The 18,340-nt window shown below is 43.5% G+C and overlaps 1 protein-coding gene across 2 annotated transcripts in view; it reads right to left on the minus strand.

Annotated features, from left to right (window-relative positions):
* The window catches only part of CPT1A (carnitine palmitoyltransferase 1A), a 101,789-nt gene that overhangs the window by 42,973 nt on the left and 40,476 nt on the right, over positions 1-18,340 (minus strand). The window contains exons 6-9 of one of the 2 annotated variants that reach the window (XM_068260367.1): positions 16,162-16,299; positions 10,098-10,175; positions 4,350-4,457; positions 1,004-1,088 (exon numbers count right to left, since the gene is read on the minus strand). In XM_068260367.1, coding sequence (XP_068116468.1) covers positions 1,004-1,088; positions 4,350-4,457; positions 10,098-10,175; positions 16,162-16,299 — 409 coding nt within the window. Of the gene's footprint in view, positions 1-1,003; positions 1,089-1,613; positions 1,702-4,349; positions 4,458-10,097; positions 10,176-16,161; positions 16,300-18,340 lie in introns of both variants that reach the window. The other variant, XM_068260366.1, reaches the window with a different exon arrangement.

Genomic DNA, 18,340 nt, shown 5'->3' on the forward strand with positions numbered 1-18,340 from the left:
AAAGTCAATCACTTAATTCCTCTGTGGAGATATCAAATAATATATGGGCATCTTAAAGGATCTGTTGCAAATGACTACAGTATATTCAAGTATTAAATATTCTAAATCTTGCAGCTATAGCTCTTGAAAGGCAAACATGTTTACAAAACTATGCACCACAATGTCATTCTCATTTAGTTTCCCAATCTAATGAAACTTTTTGAAGTTTTCTTTTAACACAGTGAGGTGTACAGCTTTCCATACATTTTGTCATCAAATAAAACCCTCACCAACAAATGCAGTCAAAAACCTGAAGATGGACTAGCTACCAATCCAGTTGGGACAAACAGTGCCACCTCTGTAGTTATCGTTTTGTCCCAAAAGCTTTCAAGAAACTTCTAGAGTTTGATGATGAAGTGCTTCTTTTTAGAAGAGCTCCATACTTGTAAAGGTCTATTTTTAAGGTTGGTTTTGTTTAGTTGTTGTTTGGTTGAAGAGGTTTGACACATCAATGAGAAAACATCTAAGACAGTGATGTCCAACTCCAGTCCTCAACGGTCGACATCCTTACACAATTTTGGCACACCTCAAAGTAATTGCTGGGACTGAATCAGGAAAGATGTGGTTTATCAAGTAGAACACATTTCTCTATTTCCCAGTCTATCTTAAACACCACCATGGCTATGGCCCTCAAAGACTGTGGCTGGACGGGTGATCTAAGAGCACAACAAGTGCTAACTGAGGAGCAACTGAACATCTCAGAAACTCATGGAGGCCTCTATTGTCTCTTGCAAAGTATTTAAAAGCTTCATGGACCTCAAGAAATAGAGTATACTGCAGTCAGTTTATAAATGAACCACTCTTGTAGAATTAGGCGCTTGCTTGCTTTTCATCTGGTGGGTAAATACAAAAAAACACAGAAAATGAAGTGTTATGCTGCCACGTGCATACATTAAAATGTGGTTCTTACTGCACATGCGCTAGAATTGAGATGACAACATGGAAGACAGGGCCAAGACTGTACCTGTCTCAACGCCTGGTACACGGCTAGAATTGAACATTCGTTCATATTGGTAGGAACACATAGGTATGGTATTACTAATCATAAGCTGAAAGGAAAACAAAGGATGAAATAAAATAAGGGAAGGGTATGGAATATAAAATGATACAGGCATAAATTAATATAAAAATGTAAGCAATGAAAAACTCAGGAGGACCCAAATGAACCTAGAATGAAAATACCAAAATAAGGAGAGGTAGAGCCAAGCAGCCATCTAGGTTGGGAAGGCAGCGTCTATGTGAAATATTACTTGCGAGATAACAGAAAATTGGTGCCCAATTAATTTTTCTTTTCTTTTCGTTAGGCTTGCTGTCAACAAAAATAATTTAAGAAATTGCCAAATCAAACTAATTGAATAGGGAAAATATTGAAGTTAGAGCAAGCCTATGGCTGATGTGAACTACCAAGGATCGTCATTGTTGGCAAAGAAGCACTTTGACCGATTTCCAGCTCGTTTTGATGACTGTAGTTCTTAGAAGTCAACATCACCATAAATGCAAGAGAGTCTAGAAATCTCACAGTTAATATTTGACCAATAGAGTGTATTGGTTCTACGGACGCTGGCTGCTCTTACCTGTTTCCTCTCCAGGAATCCGGGATGTGTTAAACGTTCTCTCCCACTGAGATGAACATAGTGGAACGGTGGATCCCATCAGCTGAATCTGAACCATACACCAAACAGTGCCCCGAAGGCATTATAAAGAGAATTTCAGAAACACATTAAGGGTACAATTTAGACAAATCAATTTAGTTTTCTTAAAAAGGGAAATTCCCGTTCAACCAAAAAGGTTTATTTGATAATCATGACATCTACCCAATGGCTGTCGAAACCATTGGGTAGATGTCCTTCCTCCAATACCTCTCTCTTGTTCTGCTGAAACGGTTTAAGTACACCTGAACTGTGAGGCTGCCATATTTATCTTTTTAAACAATGCACATTGCCTGGCTGACCTGCTGATTATCTGCAGTTAATACTTTTGGTCATAGACTCTAAACCAGCACATGCAGATCAGATGCCCAGACTGGATTAACCCCATGCTTGTTTTAGGTGTGTGATCCAGACACTGCTGATGCCAGAAAGATAAACAGGATGCCAGGCAACTGGCAGTGGTTAAAAGGAAACAAATCAGGCAGCCTACATATCCCTCTCAGTTCAGGGGTCCTTTAAAGTGAACCAAAAGTAAAAAGTGTTGTTGTGGAGACCCTTTCAAATGGAAAGTATAGTAGTTATTTCATTTTTCTCTCATTTATTTATTAAATAAGACGACGTCAGAACATTGATACAAACAACCAACATGTGACCTATGAGAATGTCCCTTAGAAATTAAAGGGATTGACAAAATAAAATGATCTGTTAAAAAAAAAAACGAAAGAAATTAAAGGGATTGAAAATTCATTAATGTTATAGACAGTCATGAACACTAATTTAGAGGTTTGCAAACAGCGTTGGGATATCTTGTTAAAAATACCAGTAGGCTTTGCACACTGATTAAAATGACGGCACTGCGTATTTAGGGCTCATCTAATGGCAAAAATTAAAAACTGACAGCAGGGCTTGTGTAGTGTGTACAGTGCCTACCTGTAACCTTGGAGATCAGACCAAGGCTCTCCCTGCTCTTAGATGATCCAGGCTTCCCACAGTCTAAAACTAGTTGGTGCTTGTGCACTCACACGCCACCTAGTGTTCATCTCTGGAAAGCTAAGACTGGTCAGCTGTGTGTGGAGAGCGATGGGATTGGGTTGGGAATCCAAGGTTTCAAGCAGGTAGTTGGGAGGTGAGAATGTTGGACACCACTAAACTATGCAAAATCACTCAATTAGACAAGCCAGCCAGCAGTGTTGTACTAGCCTTAATGTCAGTTTGACATTTTGTCTGTAAATTAGCTTTTTTCCCCAAGCAGTTCTACTGTTAAAGTCCAGTTCCTCCCCCTCTGTAGTCAATACATACACCAGCGGGCCACTCTGGACTTCATAACTCCTTCTGGGCAGTTTGGCCCCAAAGCCCGGCACAAAATGGCCTCAACAGGTTTAACTGGTTAAAGTGTATGCCCCACATGCCTGCCTCAAATAGTATCCAAATGGAAGAGCAACATGTACCATTGCATATCTATTGGATGTATGTTAACGTCTATGTATTCTTGTATTGTATATTTATTGTAGTATTGGATGTTTGTCAACGTCTATGTATTCTCTGCCTATGCCATGTGAACCACAAGCAATTCCGGGTATGTCAGAGAGAAAGAAAACATAGACGTTGAAGTGGGGCATACACTTTAACCAGTTAACCTCTTGAGGCCATTTTGTGCTGGGGCTTGGGGCCAAACTGTCCAGATTGAGAGTGGCCCGCTGGTGGATGTGTTGACTACAGAGGGGAAGGAACCGGCATTTAACAGAAGAACTGCTTGGGGAAAAAAGTTAATTTACAGACAAAATGTCAAACTGACTTTAAGGCTAGTACAGCACTGCTCTCTGGCTTGTCTAATTGAGGAGTTATTTTGCATAGTTTAGTGGTGTCTGACATTGACGTACTTGGCGAATAAATCGGATTCTGAGCTTTATATACAGGGTGCATTCCCCAAAGACCCCAAGAATTGCCAGAGTGTACTATTCCCAGAATTGTCACTATGGCATATACCCGGTGGCAATGCAGCTATTTCTTGAAATAAAAATGAGCACTAGTCTTAAGTGAAAGAGTTCTAATTGGCTAGTACACGAAGAAGCATGATAAAGCACACATATTAAATAAGTGTAGGGGGAAAAACAATGAATGGGTTCTAACATTAAGCAACACCTGCCCTGAGACAAACATGCCTAAGGTAAGCACAGAGGTATGCTCATGCACATTTCCCAGGGGAGCAAGGGAGCAGTGCTGTGATGCTGAAGAACAGATTGACTAATTTTCTTCTTGCTTGGCCATCGCATGATTAAAGCAGGCAATTGGATTTGCCGGTTACCCTCGTGTGATGGCTGGGTGTTAAGTAGCTTGCGTGCTGCAAGCTACTTATAATCTGAAATAGGATCAGGCCCATTGGCTCTTAAGCATAATGTAGACTGTACTCTTTCATCTACATTTTGGTACTTTATCAATTGCAGAGTGCTGAAAAGTTATTTGAAACAGAAGATGAAAATGATCTCTAACTAAAAAGCAGAAAAGGCCTGACTGAAAAACAAAAACAAAAATCTGAGAGAGTGCAAACCATATTTCCACTGTCTCCAACAATGGAAATAAAAATGTTGCCTGAAGTTGGGTTGTAATGATGAAGAAAGCAAGATATTGGACATTAATAACCACATACTTAGCATTACATACCGGCTTAATTTCTTCTCTGTCCAGTTTTCTCCGATAGAGCAAGATGGCATGAATGGCATTGCCGGCTCTTGCAGCTTGGATGTGAGATGGCAATATGTACAAATAGTCCTTGAACACAGAGGAAATATTTGATATACATTACTATTTGAAATATGGATAAATGACAACAGCATCGTTTGCATTGTATATTTACATCCATTCCCCACTCTAAAGGTCCTTCAGAATCCGACTGCAATGGGACATAAAACACTTTACGTTAGATACAAATAATCTTTTACCAAGACATGAAGGAGGAAAGCAGAGCGCTTGTGAAGAAGCTTTAATTAATAAATGTAGGAGAGTCTGACCTTTACAACAGAATACATGTAATGGCCCATGCCAAGGGCAGTTAAGCCTGCCATGGCATTCTCTTTCAAAGTCAAACTGCATTGTAAATTATAGATGCCCAAAACCAATTTCACCACTCAAGGTGTTGGCGGTGTGTCCCAAGTAACTGTCCCTCAGAAACAATTACCAGGATGATCACTAAAGCTACTGAAATGCCTCAGCAATATTTCTATTGAAGGTTAGAAATTAAAGAGTTTGGTTATTTAACTATAGAGCGGCTTCCACTGGCAAGTGTAGGTAGGATGAATAATGTGCACAGCCGTTACATCGGGTGACCTCATGGGCCTCAGCTGGATTATCAGATGAGAAGGCCCCAAAGGCAGCCTTGGCCATGTTCCATCTAGCATGTGTATATGGCTATAATTTTTATTTAACCTACAATTAGTGGCGCTCATCATCAGCTCGTGATCTAGAGTAACTCGTGATCACGAGCTGTTTTTTTGCAACCACGAGTTCGTGATCGGCATCCGTGATCGGCTCTCGATCACGAATGCCGATCAAAAATGCACTCGTTACCCGACTCGTGATCACGAGTTACTCATAATCACTAGTCGGTATTCGTGATTTAAAACCTGCCGACTTAAGCGGCTAATAGTAAAACCCCCTTACATGCTAGAAACACCAAATTTTGAAGGGGAAAAGAAAATAGCACACAAAAACGCAAAACGCTTGTGTTTTCGTTTTTAGGTGTGAATGGGGCCTAACTGAAGGTGTGTACACACCTTTAGGCTGCATTCACAGTGGTGTGTTGCAGAACACACAAATTATATGTTAGAGTATGAACTGCAATGGAGACTGGACATAGAGTTTAAAGTCAATATGAGATGTATGAAGTCAAGAAATGTATACATACCTGGGGCTTCCTCCAGCCCCCTTCAGGTTGATCTGTCCCTCGCCATCCTCTACTGCCTCCTGGACCCTCTGCTATGGCTCCTGGTAATTTGGCTAGTTAGGGGTGTAGTGTGCATGTACGGCCTGGCCGTACGCGCCCCGTCGCTGGGAGAAATCTGCACCTGCGCAGTGTTGATGACCAGGTGCAGAATGCTCCTGGCTGCGGTAGCGAGACAGTCGAGGGCGCGCGGCCAGACTGCACCTGTGCCGACTGGCCAAATTACTGGGAACTGTAGCCGAGGATCCAGGAGGTGGAAGAGGACGGCGAGGGACCGATCTGCCTGAAGGAGGCTGGAGAAAGCTCCAGGTTTCATATATCTCAGGTACCCTTTAAAGGGAACCCGAGGTGAGAATAATATGGAGGCTGCCATATTTTTTTTCCATTTACGCAATACCAGTCCCCTGACTACCCTGCTGGTCCTCTGCCTCTAATACTTTCAACCATAGATCCTGAACAAGCATGCAGCAGGACGGGGGTTTCTGACAATATTGTATTGTATTGTAATCAGAACTGACAAGATTAGCTGCATGCTTTTTTTCTGGTGTAATTCAGTTCACTACTGCATCCAAATAGATCAGCAGGACTGCCAGGCAACTAGTATTGTTTAAAAGGAAATAAATATGGCAGCCTCTATATCACTCTCACCATGCAGCGAGTTAGAATAACGTGATCTGTCACTGTGAACAGGCCCATAGAATTGTACAGGCAGTGAGCTGGCATGCAGTATTAATCTGCAATGCTACTGAGCACTGTAAACTATAGCCCTTAAACACAGATAAATATATCATAGTTTATCTCCTCTGACTAAAGACAACAATAAAGACTAATTAAAAAAAAAAAAAAAAACTTGCTGATAACATTGTACTGGTATCAGTTCTTAAGAATATTTGTCAAAGAATAAAAAGGCAAATGTCATCAGAGGATAGTAACGTCTTGTTACTCAGTGTTCTATTTGAATAGTTCATCGTTGTACTTTGAACTCTATGTTGGAAGCACTTTCTATCACCCATTTAATAATTGTACAGTAAAGGAGATAAAGTTTCTAGGAACCATTACAGATAAGACAATTCTCAAGAAATTTCTAGAGATAAAACAATTCAGGAAGAGACACAAAAGACATTATTCTGAACACAGTAAACACATAGCCAAGCCAAAAATAGAAAGCCAGTGATCAAAGAATCTCTGTTCTTAAAGGACTTACGAGGCCAACTACATGAAAAAAGTTAATTACCTGCCTCTAAGTTTCAGGCACGGAGGACGCCGTCCGCGCCCTCCGTGCAGCGCCGCCGGGTCCCCCGCTCATTATCCCCCCCGGGCCGGCTCCCGACCCCACGGCCCGGGTCGGGCTCTCCTTCCCCTCCAAAGATGGCCGCTTCCTCTGGCCGCGGCTGCGCAGTCCGCCTGGCCGCGAATGCGGCTGCGCAGCTCTAGGGCCAACTCCTCCGATCCACGCTACGACCCCACGGGGGGATAATGAGCGGGGGACCCGGCGGCGCTGCACGGAGGCATCCTCCGTGCCTGAAACTTAGAGGCAGGTAATTAACTTTTTTCACGTAGTTGGCCTCGTAAGTCCTTTAAAGTGACCCAGAGATGAGTAAAAAGACAATTTTTTACTTGGCAAGGAAATGAACAGCGCTACTTAAAAACAGATAAGTGACTACATGCAAGAGAGTGCAAGCCCCACTTGTGGGATAAAATACACACCTAGCATACACATGACCTGTCTACCACTGGAGGATGTTGGTTTCCTGTAACAGCTTGCATGCAACTTGTTAAGTACTCGTCCCTCCCACTGCGGAGAAGTCATCCTCGATGGGAGGGGGCCTAACACCAACTATATCCTAACCTATGCATATGCATAGCCTGGGTGGGCCACCAAGTAAAATTGAAAATTGCGCAAAAGGTGCAGTTTCGGGGGGGCTCAGCGCACCTCTGATTGGAGGCCATTCGGAGGCGGCCTGGTGATGCGCTGATCCACCTTTTGCGCAATTTTCAATTTTACTTGATGGCGCACCCAGGCTACTATGCATATGCATAGGTTAGGATTTAGTTAGTGTTAGGCCCCCTTCCATCGAGGATGACTTCTCCGTAGTGGGAGGGACAAGTACTTAACAAGTTTAATGCAAGCTGTTACAGGAAACCAACATCCTCCAGTGGTAGACAGGTCATGTGTTTGCTAGGTGTGTATTTTATCCCACAAGTGGGGCATGCACTCTCTTGCAGGTAGGCACTTATCTGTTTTTAAATAGCGCTGTTCATTTCCTTGCCATGTACTAATTTAATTCATTTTTGGTCAGCTGCTCCCACTTAACAGCCTTGCTTTTGGTGTATATGCAGAGCTTCTGTTTGGGTTCAAGGTGCGTTTGCCGTTTCTGGGGGGGCTCAGCACACCTCTGATTGGAGGCCATTCGGAGGCGGCCTGGTGATGCGCTGATCCACCTTTTGCACTATTTTTTACTTACCCGGGTCTTCCTCCAGCCCCGGAAGCATCACTCGCGGTCCTCCTGCGGTCCTCCATTAAGCCACAATCTGTTCCAGTAAGCGGCGGTGTGACGTCAGCAGGGGGCCTTCTGCGCATGCATGGACCTTCAGCGCAAGCGCAGTTGGCCCTGGCTGACGTCACTCAGACTAAGCAGTCTACCGGGGTTTTCATTGCGGCTACATGGAGCATTCCAGGCAGACCGCAGGAGGCACGCGTGATGACGTCGAGGGAAGCATCCATGCTTATGGGGCTGGAGGAAGCACCGGGTAAGTAAAAATAAAGGATTTCTTACTCATCTCTGGGTCTCTTTAAAGTGACACTGAAGCGAAAAAAAACCCCTCAAGCTATAATGAATTGGTTGTGTAATACGGATAATTAATAGAACATTAGTAGCAAAGAAAATAGTGTCATATTTTTATTTTCATACTGTATATATAACTTTTTTTTTATAATATTGTATCATTCTCTAATAATTGCAGTTGCCACAATACACACAGCATTGTAGCCTCCCTGGCGTTCTGATTCACCAGGATTTCTATGCAAAAAGTGTTTCAATTAATTTCCAATAATTTTCAACCTTTTTTTTTTTTGCAATCAATTTTTTTTTAAATATTGAATTCAATACAGGTTATTGTACTGAATTCAACTGAAAAAAAAATGTTTGCAGTGAGATGCTGATGACGCTGTGTGACCCTGGTGTCATCAACGTCGATCGGCGGGGGACATATCATCGCTGAGGGAGAAGCAAAATCCGTACACGGACATAGAAGACGGCACTGGGGAAGCAATCAGAGGTACGCGACGAGGGATCAGCACGCCAATGGTAAGTATAAGACCCAGATGTGAAGCCAGGTGTATAGGGAGCCATATGTAGCCAGATGTCAGGGTAGCCAGGAGTGTAGCCAGATGTCAGGGTAGCCAGGAGTGTAGCCAGATGTATAGGTAGTCAGATGTCAGGGTAGCCAGAAGTGTAGCCAGATGTCAGGGTAGCCAGAAGTGTAGCTAGATGTCAGGGTAGCCAGGAGTGTAGCCAGATATATAGGTAGCCAGATGTCAGGGTAGCCAGGAGTGTAGCCAGATATATAGGTAGTCAGATGTCAGGGTAGCCAGGAGTGTAGCCAGATGTCAGGGTAGCCAGGAGTGTAGCCAGATGTCAGGGTAGCCAGGAGTGTAGCCAGATGTCAGGGTAGCCAGATGTCAGGGTAGCCAGGAGTGTAGCCAGATGTCAGGGTAGCCAGGAGTGTAGCCAGTTATGGGTAGCCAAGTGTGTAGCCAGGTATATAGGGTGCCAGGTGTAGCCAGTTATAGGGAGGTAGGTGTAGCCAGTTATAGGGTGCCAGGTGTACCCAGGTATATAGGGGAGCCAGGTATATAGGGTGCCAGGTGTAGCCAGGAGTATAGGGTGCTAGATGTCCCCTCTCTCCCGATCCCCCCCCCCTTGATCCTCACTTTTGGGCTGGGGGATCCCCCTCTGCGGGCGGGGGGATCCCCCTTCTGTGCGGCGTGCGGGTGGCCTCTACCCCTCCCCCCCATCCTCGCTTCCCTCCCCCCTTCCCTGTCTAAGCCCTTGGAGCAAATAGAACTACTCACCCAGGGTCCCACTCCAGCGCAACACTTCTTCCTCCATTGCGGAAGTCCCGTCTCTTTACAGTTACATTAAGAGGCTTGGTGACGTCACCCCGCCCGCCCTAGCACATTATCTCCCTAGGGATTCCCTAGGGAGAAGCATGCAGCAGCCTGCAGAGGCTGCTGCAGCGCTGCAGATCACAGCGTGAGAGGGGAAAGTGCAGGACGAGCTGAGCTCGTCCAGAACATTTCTAGCAAGTTTTCTCTGGACGACCTCAGCTCGTCCAGAACGCTAGGCAGGTTAAAGGATTTCACAGAGCAGGCTATTGACTCTGAACTTTTCTCTGCAGAAAAAACAAAGAAGAAAGCTGACAGGAGGCAGACTTGCAATTTTACCACCATCCTGTAGTATAAAACTCACCATAGCATAATAGTTACTGTTCACCATGATTGGTCCACGACCCCTGAGGTAGATATACTCTTCCCACCAGTCGCTCACCTGTTGGTTAAAAACAGAAAACAATAGTCTTTGTAGCAGTTTATGGGTACACACAGGGACATCACGGTCTTCATTTTTTTACATATAGCTTGCTATATGATTCCTTATATGTTTGTCACCCATTTCTGATCATGTGTTCTTGGTCCGCCCCTTTCCCCACACCATGCGACTGGCCCTCCTTCCTTGCATTGAAGGAGAGAAAGCAGGGTAGACATTCACACAGGTGCCTCGCACTATATAACGACGTAGGGCACAAATGCAGAAAAAGGAGTGGCTGGACACTAGCAGCAGCCAGACAGGTGAAATATTTCAAAGTGGACCTAAACTCTTGCACAGGACAGAAGTAAAACATAGAGAAATGCACCCTGTATGTATTTAGAGTTTAGCCTATCTAATTCCCCCTCATCTGTTGGCTAATCACAAATTGTATTTTGATCTCTGCCCTGCGTCAGCTGACTGTCATAGCAGATGGCAGATAAGCTAATCTGAAAGCACAGGATGTTAACAATATGTCTGCTTCCATGAAAACAGGAAGTAGAAACAGATTTATTGTAGGATTTGTATCAGCTGTAACTAAGAAATGTTTTTCTTTAAAGGTTATTATGCTTTTTCTTGGCAGGTGTATGGCCACCTTTACACTCCTCTTTGTAATTTTAATCTAATTTTAACATCTGTAGTGTTTTGCAGTAGTTTTCAATCCCAACTAGTTAACCTTGCACACAGAAGCTCACTGCTACAAATGAGCCTGTCATCGCCTGCAGTCAGAGATAAGACAACAATATCAGCAGCCTGGGGAATGCAGTGGCTCATGGATCCCAGGACAAAATTAAAATAAACATTAATTCGTTCAGGCCTTTTTCATTTGTTTTATTTCTTATATTAGTGTGGCTAATCTATTAATAGCATAAGTCAATTTCAACACTAGTTCTGTTTCAGAAACGACTAAATGTCTATTAATTTATAATTGATGATGAATGACAGACTCTTCTATATGAGGTAGGCTTTGCTGAACTTCTATATGAAAATTATCAAAGGCAGGGAAAATAGGAAAAATCTGGATACTCTGTTTAAAAGTAATGTTGGTGCTACAGTAAGGAAGTGTACGGCTGTGGTACAATGAGCCTTTTTATGCATCATTCTGACAATGAGAATATGTGTATGATGGAAATCACTGAATTCTGCCCGGCTGACAAATAATTCTCCTACACAAACCACATGCATTGTAACACTGGCACAGAACCCTAGAGAGAGAGAGAACTTGGCAAGGCAAATGGCAGTGTGCCATTCAAGTGGTTGGACTGACCCTCGCAGCGTATAGCGTGACAGAAGCCCTTTCACTTGTATTTGCCAGTTTCTGTAATTAATAGACTGCCACAATCTACATGCAAACAATACAATCAGAATTGCAGTTTGTTTAGACATTTCTAAAGAAGCATTGAAGTAATTTCTAACCCAGTTTGAGAAGATGTATAAAGCATTTATCGGTATTTACAAAAGTGTAATTCCAGCCACAGAAATTGGGACAGTAGAGGTTAAAGTGCTACCATGTAGAGATGCAATAGTCTGTAATTATAGTAATCACTTTTATTTGATCCTGGGTTCTGCTGCCTGAGGATTGTGTTGTGCCCTCTGATCCTCACTACTGACTGAGCAGGTCAGAGCAGAGCCAGATCATGCTCGAGGCAATTCTAGACAGCTGCCTAGGGCCTGGAGAGTCTAGGGCCAGGGTGTCAAACTCAAATACACAATGGGCCATAATTGTACACTGGGAGTTAGTCACGGGACAACCTCAATGTCTAGGGGCCACTGGCCACCTCCCTCCTTTACAAAATTCCCAGGTGTCTAATGGCCTCCTCCAACCACTATACAGTTTCCTGGTGCCTAGTGCCCCCCTCCCTTATACAGTTCCATGGTGTCTAGTAGCCCTCCTCCTTTCCTCTATTCAGTTTCCTGGTGACTAGTGGCCCCCACCCTCCGGTATACAGTTACCTGATGTCTAGTGGCCCTCCCTTCCCTATACAGTTCCCTGGTGTGTAGTGGTCCTCTCTCCCCTTACAGTTCCCTGGTGTCTAGTGACTCCCTTCCTCCTCTATACAGTTCCCTGGTGTCAAGTGCTTTCCCCCTACCTCCCCTATATAGCTTCCCTGGTGTTCTAGAGTGGGCCAAACCTAATGCAAAGTGAGGAAACCACTTAAGGGACAAATTAGATATCTCTGGGAGCCAGATTTGGCCCACGGGCCGGAGTTTGACACATATGGTCTAGGGGCATGGTGGATGCTAGTCCCCACAAAATCTAATTAAAAAAGCCAGGTGACCATCAGCGCTGGGCAAAAAGTGCTATCTTAACTAGCCACATTTTTATTTTATTTTAATCCTTTTCTGGGTCACAGCAACACCCTTTCTACCCGAGGTGTCACAAACTTACAAAGGTATATATACTTACCCAAGATGAGGGTAGCCCCTGGATCCTAATGAGGCTTCCCTCGCTGTCCTCTGGTCGGCCATGGACCCCCAGAAGATTAGTGATAAGGGCTTGTCAGTAATCACATCATGGTTGCACTACGATCTGACAATAATGTCGAACACCTGATCTGCATATGCTTTTTTAGGGTCTATGGCTTGCTTATTAGAGGCAGAGGAACAGCAGGGTAGCCAGCCAACTGGTATTGCTTAACCACTTCCCTACCACTGTTTTTTCCCCTTCAAAACCAGAGCAATTTTCACATCATGCTCCTCCCATTCATTTGCTAATAACTTTATTGCTACTTTTAGAATTATTTTATTTTATATACATTTTACAGGGAAGAAGAAAACATTGTAAAAATGTATAATGTCTCAGCTTTCAGCCATTGTAATTTAAAAATAAAATGCGCTATTGTAGATAAAACATATACTCCGTCAGATTAGCACCATCTAAAAAACGGTTTTATTGAACAATCTTCAATTAAAATGTTACATCACTTTACAAACCACATGTGGGTATGCCTCAGATGACGCACAGGTGGCCTGCCATGATTTGAGAAAGGACTGGAAGTGGCCCGAAACGCCTGTGCGTCATCTGAGGCATACCCACATGTGGTTTTTAAAGTGATGTAACATTTTAATTAAAGATTGTTCAATAAAACCGTTTTTTAGATGGTGCTAATCTGACGGAGTATATGGACATTTACTTGTGACTCCAAAGGCGATTACAGCACATCGACCGAACCATTGGTGCTAGTACAATTTCTTACAAAATTGTAGATAAAACAGACACATTTTATTTGTTCTGGTTATTACGTTTAATTTGTGTCTCTAGTACAATGTATGGCAATAATATTTTATTTGGAAATAAAGGTGTATATTTTTCCATTTAATGGTTTTTTTTTATATTATAACAATAATTACAAGCCTTTATTTATGAAAGCAACAGTAATATACCCTTATGACATACATATTGAAAAAGTCCCTAAGGTAATTATTTATGTAGGTTTTTTTTTTATTACAGTATGTAGTTTTTTTTTTATAAGTGTTTTATTTTGGTAACTATGGGGTAGGGTGGAAAGTGTTAAAAATAATAATATTTATTCAATTTTCCTATGTAAAAGTATATTATGATGTATTTCGGTGTATTTTACTTTTTGGCCACAAGATGCCACTACACTTAGTTCACCGGCTGCTGTTAACAGTAGATAGGAGCTAATGTGTGTGTAATGGTTTCCTTTTAGTTTTGAATGAGCTCTGGAAATGGTTAAAAGGAAATAAATATGGCAGCCTCCATATCTATCCCACTTCACTTTTCATTTAATCTCCTTGAGAAGGGTGCTGGCTTCCCTTTCCTTCTTGGTAACACCCACATACACAGGATGTAATGGAATCCTGTGAGGAGGTCCTTACAGTTGAACATTCTGCTTTAATGCATTATCTGAGAAGCACTTTGATCTGTACAACTCAGTTTATTTAGAATATTTTCACTGATACTCTTGTCATCTTGAGAGTCTCAACCTGTGATGCACATACCCCAGGGAGTACTTTAGTTGAGTACAGGGGTAGCTGAACTTGCTGCATTTATTATAGTATGTCTTGAGATTATATATAAACATATGTGAAGAAGTATATTGGTTAAAGGAACACTATCGATTCACATGTTTTTTTTTAAACTGGGATAGGAATAGATTGTCTACGTGTTCCTAAGTACTGCTGTATATCTCCACATTTATATTTTCCTTTAATGTTATCAAATTCCTTCCTTTCACAATTCACTGATGGAGGGTGACAGATTAGGGTGATGACCAGTGAATCATGAGGGGAGGGGGGAATCCCTCTCCCTACACCTGTTAACCCTGTGTGTACTTTATATCTTTTGCAGATGACAGGGGTCTCACTAGCTTAACCACTTGCCGACCGCGCACTCATACCGCGCGTCGGCAAAGTGGCAACTGCAGGACCAGCGACGCAGTTCTGCTGCAGCCTAATTAATAAGGAAGCAGCCGCTCGCACGAGCGGCTGCTTCCTGTCAATTCACGGCGGGGGGAAATAATCCGCTTTGTTTACATTGTACGGCGCTGCTGCGCAGCAGCGCCGTAAGGCAGATCGGCAATCCCCGGCCAATCAGCGGCCGGGGATCGCCGCCATGTGACAGGGGACAGCCTGTCACTGGCTGCACAGGACGGATAGCGTCCTGTGCAGCCCAGATCACCAGGGGGGACAGGGAGGAGAGGGAGGGGGGGAATATCGCCGCGGAGGGGGGCTTTGAGGTGCCCCCCCCCCCGCAACACCCATCAGGCAGGAGCGATCAGACCCCCCCAGCACATCATCCCCCTAGTGGGGAAAAAAGGGGGGCGATCTGGTCGCTCTGCCTGCACCCTGATCTGTGCTGGGGGCTGTAGAGCCCACCCCGCACAGATCAGCTAAAACAGCGCTGGTCCTTAAGGGGGGGTAAAGGGTGGGTCCTCAAGAGGTTAAACTGCAGCTGCTTATCTCTCTGAATGAGCTGCCTGAAGAGAATAATTCACTGAGAACAGAGGAAAAGTATCTGTTATGTGCAGCATAAAGTAAACATTTGTAATTGAGTGTGAAACCTGATACTAAGGCAGGATTTTCATACAAAAGGTTTTTGCTTTCAAAGAAAAATACTCCGTAGTCTTCTAAAATATGCAGAGACCACCACAGGGTATGTCACATTTCTCACAAAGCATAGATTCCGCTTTACTAATGATTTGTTCCAATGCAGCTTCATCGTACACACAACAAATTACAGCTTTTGCCTCTGATATTTAAAGTGAATGGGAATCCTGTTTAAAAAAAAAAAAAAAAAAAAAGCCAGATACCAACCTATGGAGAGGGAAGGCGCTGTGTCCTATAGAACCTTACCTCTTCTCTCCCAGTCCCCGTCCCAGCGCTGGCTTCGGAAGTCTTCGGGAGACTGAGTGCTTCCGAAGAAGGGCTGCTCCATACTGTGGACACTAGAGCGCTCTTTCTCGCGCACAGTATGGAGCCGAGTCCTCCCGAAGACCCCCACGGCGGGGGATTCAAACGGAGGAGCTGCCGCCGCAACGAGGAGATCAAGAGAGGAGAGGGAAGGCTCTATAGCACACAGAGCCTTATCTCTCCTTAGATAAGTATCTGGCTATTTTTTTTTTATCTGATTCCCATTAATTTTAACATCAAAAGTAGGAAAATGCTTACACAGCTACTTAGACATTATTTATTCATTGTCATTTTAGAACACTTGGTTATTGATGGTGTTCCTTTAATTAAAAGCACAAGGGAATGATTACAAAGCACTATTACACAATCATGTATTTCTAATGCATACATATGTTAAACAAGGAACTTGAGATGATGATATGCACATCAAGGGGCACTTGAAGTAATGTTATCCACAACAAGAAGTACTTGGCAAACAGCAAGGGTGCACACTGCAATCATGCTGAGAAAAAATTGCCTAGAAAAAGGTTAGCTATAGCACTCTATATAGCCCTCTTTGCAGAAACAGGAAACTTACATAGTTTGTGGCCCACCACGATTTCAGCTTCAGGTACCACTGAAGTCTTGGTCCGAGGGTTACAGCAAATTCATTGGCAAGTCCTTCCATCCTCTGAAAATGCTGTTCATCCATGAGTGGCTTAACAGACTCCAAGTACTAGTGAGATAAGGGAGTAGAGTCAGAGCTGAGTAAAACAGACATTACTGCACATGCCACACTGTGCTGTGGTCTTTTATTCTTGAATAGTGATCATGTCCTGCATCATCAATACACAACATTTTACCGAGTATCACTGGCAGCTTGCTATGAGAGCTGTAAGCACTGTTCTCACTTACTGGAATACAGTTGCCAGTAATTCCACCACCAGATGTGATGCATTGACTCAGCTACTGATTTTAGATTATGTTTTGACACTAGGTAATAAATGCAATACACATTAACTGGAAGTATTTCTACGGCATTGTCTTATAGCCCATATGTCTTACTGATAAATAGGGAGTATGACATAAAATCTGCTGTGAATTGAGAGACACACACACGAATGCGCAAAGAACCATGCTTATTAATTTTATTAAAAAATAAATTAGCCACTAAAAATGTATCGACATTCACAGAAATTAGATTGTACAGCCATCAATATGGCCAGAATTCAACAATCGTGGTTTAACTGGCTCCTGAAAAGATTGTCTGAAAAGTGCTGTAGATATTCCCTGTTGCATTTTATCTGACCCCAAACTACAGAATGCATAGCTTCTGAAAGAGCAGGCAAGAAGATTCCCACCCTTGTTCCTGTATATACCAGGAGAGCATGTTGCTTTGTTTCTATACCCTTTGAGCAGAGGGGTGATCATGTTTGCCTTACCTGTCCCGCTGTGGAATGTCCAAGGATGGGTGGGGAACAATAGGGACACTTCCAATAGGCTAATCGGCAAGAGTTTTGGAAACCGGTAGAAGAAGGGAAATGTGACCAGCTTTTTGAAGCCTTCAAAAAGACATGGTGGGGGTTTCTCATTTTACATGCGTTTAACTTACACAAACAAGAAATCTGCCGAATCAGCTATTCGCTTGACATAGGCAGGTGTTTTGCGTTGTGCTGCTATGTAGAGTGAAGGGGCACAATGTGCACACCCACACACATCAGAGCAGAAGGGATAATCCAGCATTCCGGATCTCTGCATAATGAACCAGGCATGACCTGAATGGCTAACAACCATCTAGCATGTGTACAAAGGCCTGTATACCCTAAAGCCTCGTACACATGCTAAAAGGTTTTCAGTCTGGGCTGTCTCTGCAGAGAATGAAGTTAATGTACATTGGCCCCAATCCTTCATGCGTTGCTGAGAGATCCAGAGTAATGGGCTATCTTGGCTGAGGGCATTGTTCATCTCCTACTCCCACCTGCTCAACGCCACCCCTTCATCCTTCCTTTCCACTCTATAACAACAGAAGCATTACAGCATTCAGTCCCACACGGTCAACAAAAGGATCCAGTCCTGATTCCCTTGGCCAATGTTTTTGTGTGTGCCAAAGCAATGCCGAAACAATCACTTTATGGAAAATGCTCAAATCTCCTATGAAGATGGGATAGAGGAGGACACATTAGCAGCACCATGCTGTTGGAACTTCACTTTAAGTTTCCTCCTGAAGAGAACACCAGTGACATTAGGGGATGCCTGTAAACACTTAAAGGCGGATTTTTTGGGAAAAAAATGGGGCATATTCCCAGAATAATTATCTCTATAATTCTCTGAACCCCCCTGCCCACCCGTGCCGGTCTGAGTTGGTATAGCACGCCCATTCCAGCCCCTGGAACGCCCCTTTCCCGCCTGCTGAGGATCTACTGAGCATAGCCGGAGCTCAGGTCATCTCATGGGCGGTGCTCGTGACGTACTTCTGGGGTTGCAGACATTTTGATTTTAAGAAGAGTTTTTCTAATTGAAAAAGATAATGACAGGAGCGGTGGAAAGTGGCATATCATAATCCAGAGAAAGCTGTGGAACAGGCAATAGGGTTTATTCTGACTTTGTTTTTTAGCCAAGGTGATCATGATTGATGGTTTGGCCAAGAAAAATCTAAAATGTATATGTAGCTTAAAGGGATACTGTAGGGGGGTCAGGGGAAAACAAGTTGAACTTAGCTGGGGCTTCTAATGGTCCCCCGCAGACATCCTGTGCCCGCGTAGCCACTCACCGATGCT

Source organism: Hyperolius riggenbachi, chromosome 11 (assembly GCF_040937935.1).
Source record: "Hyperolius riggenbachi isolate aHypRig1 chromosome 11, aHypRig1.pri, whole genome shotgun sequence".
NCBI lineage: Eukaryota > Metazoa > Chordata > Amphibia > Anura > Hyperoliidae > Hyperolius > Hyperolius riggenbachi.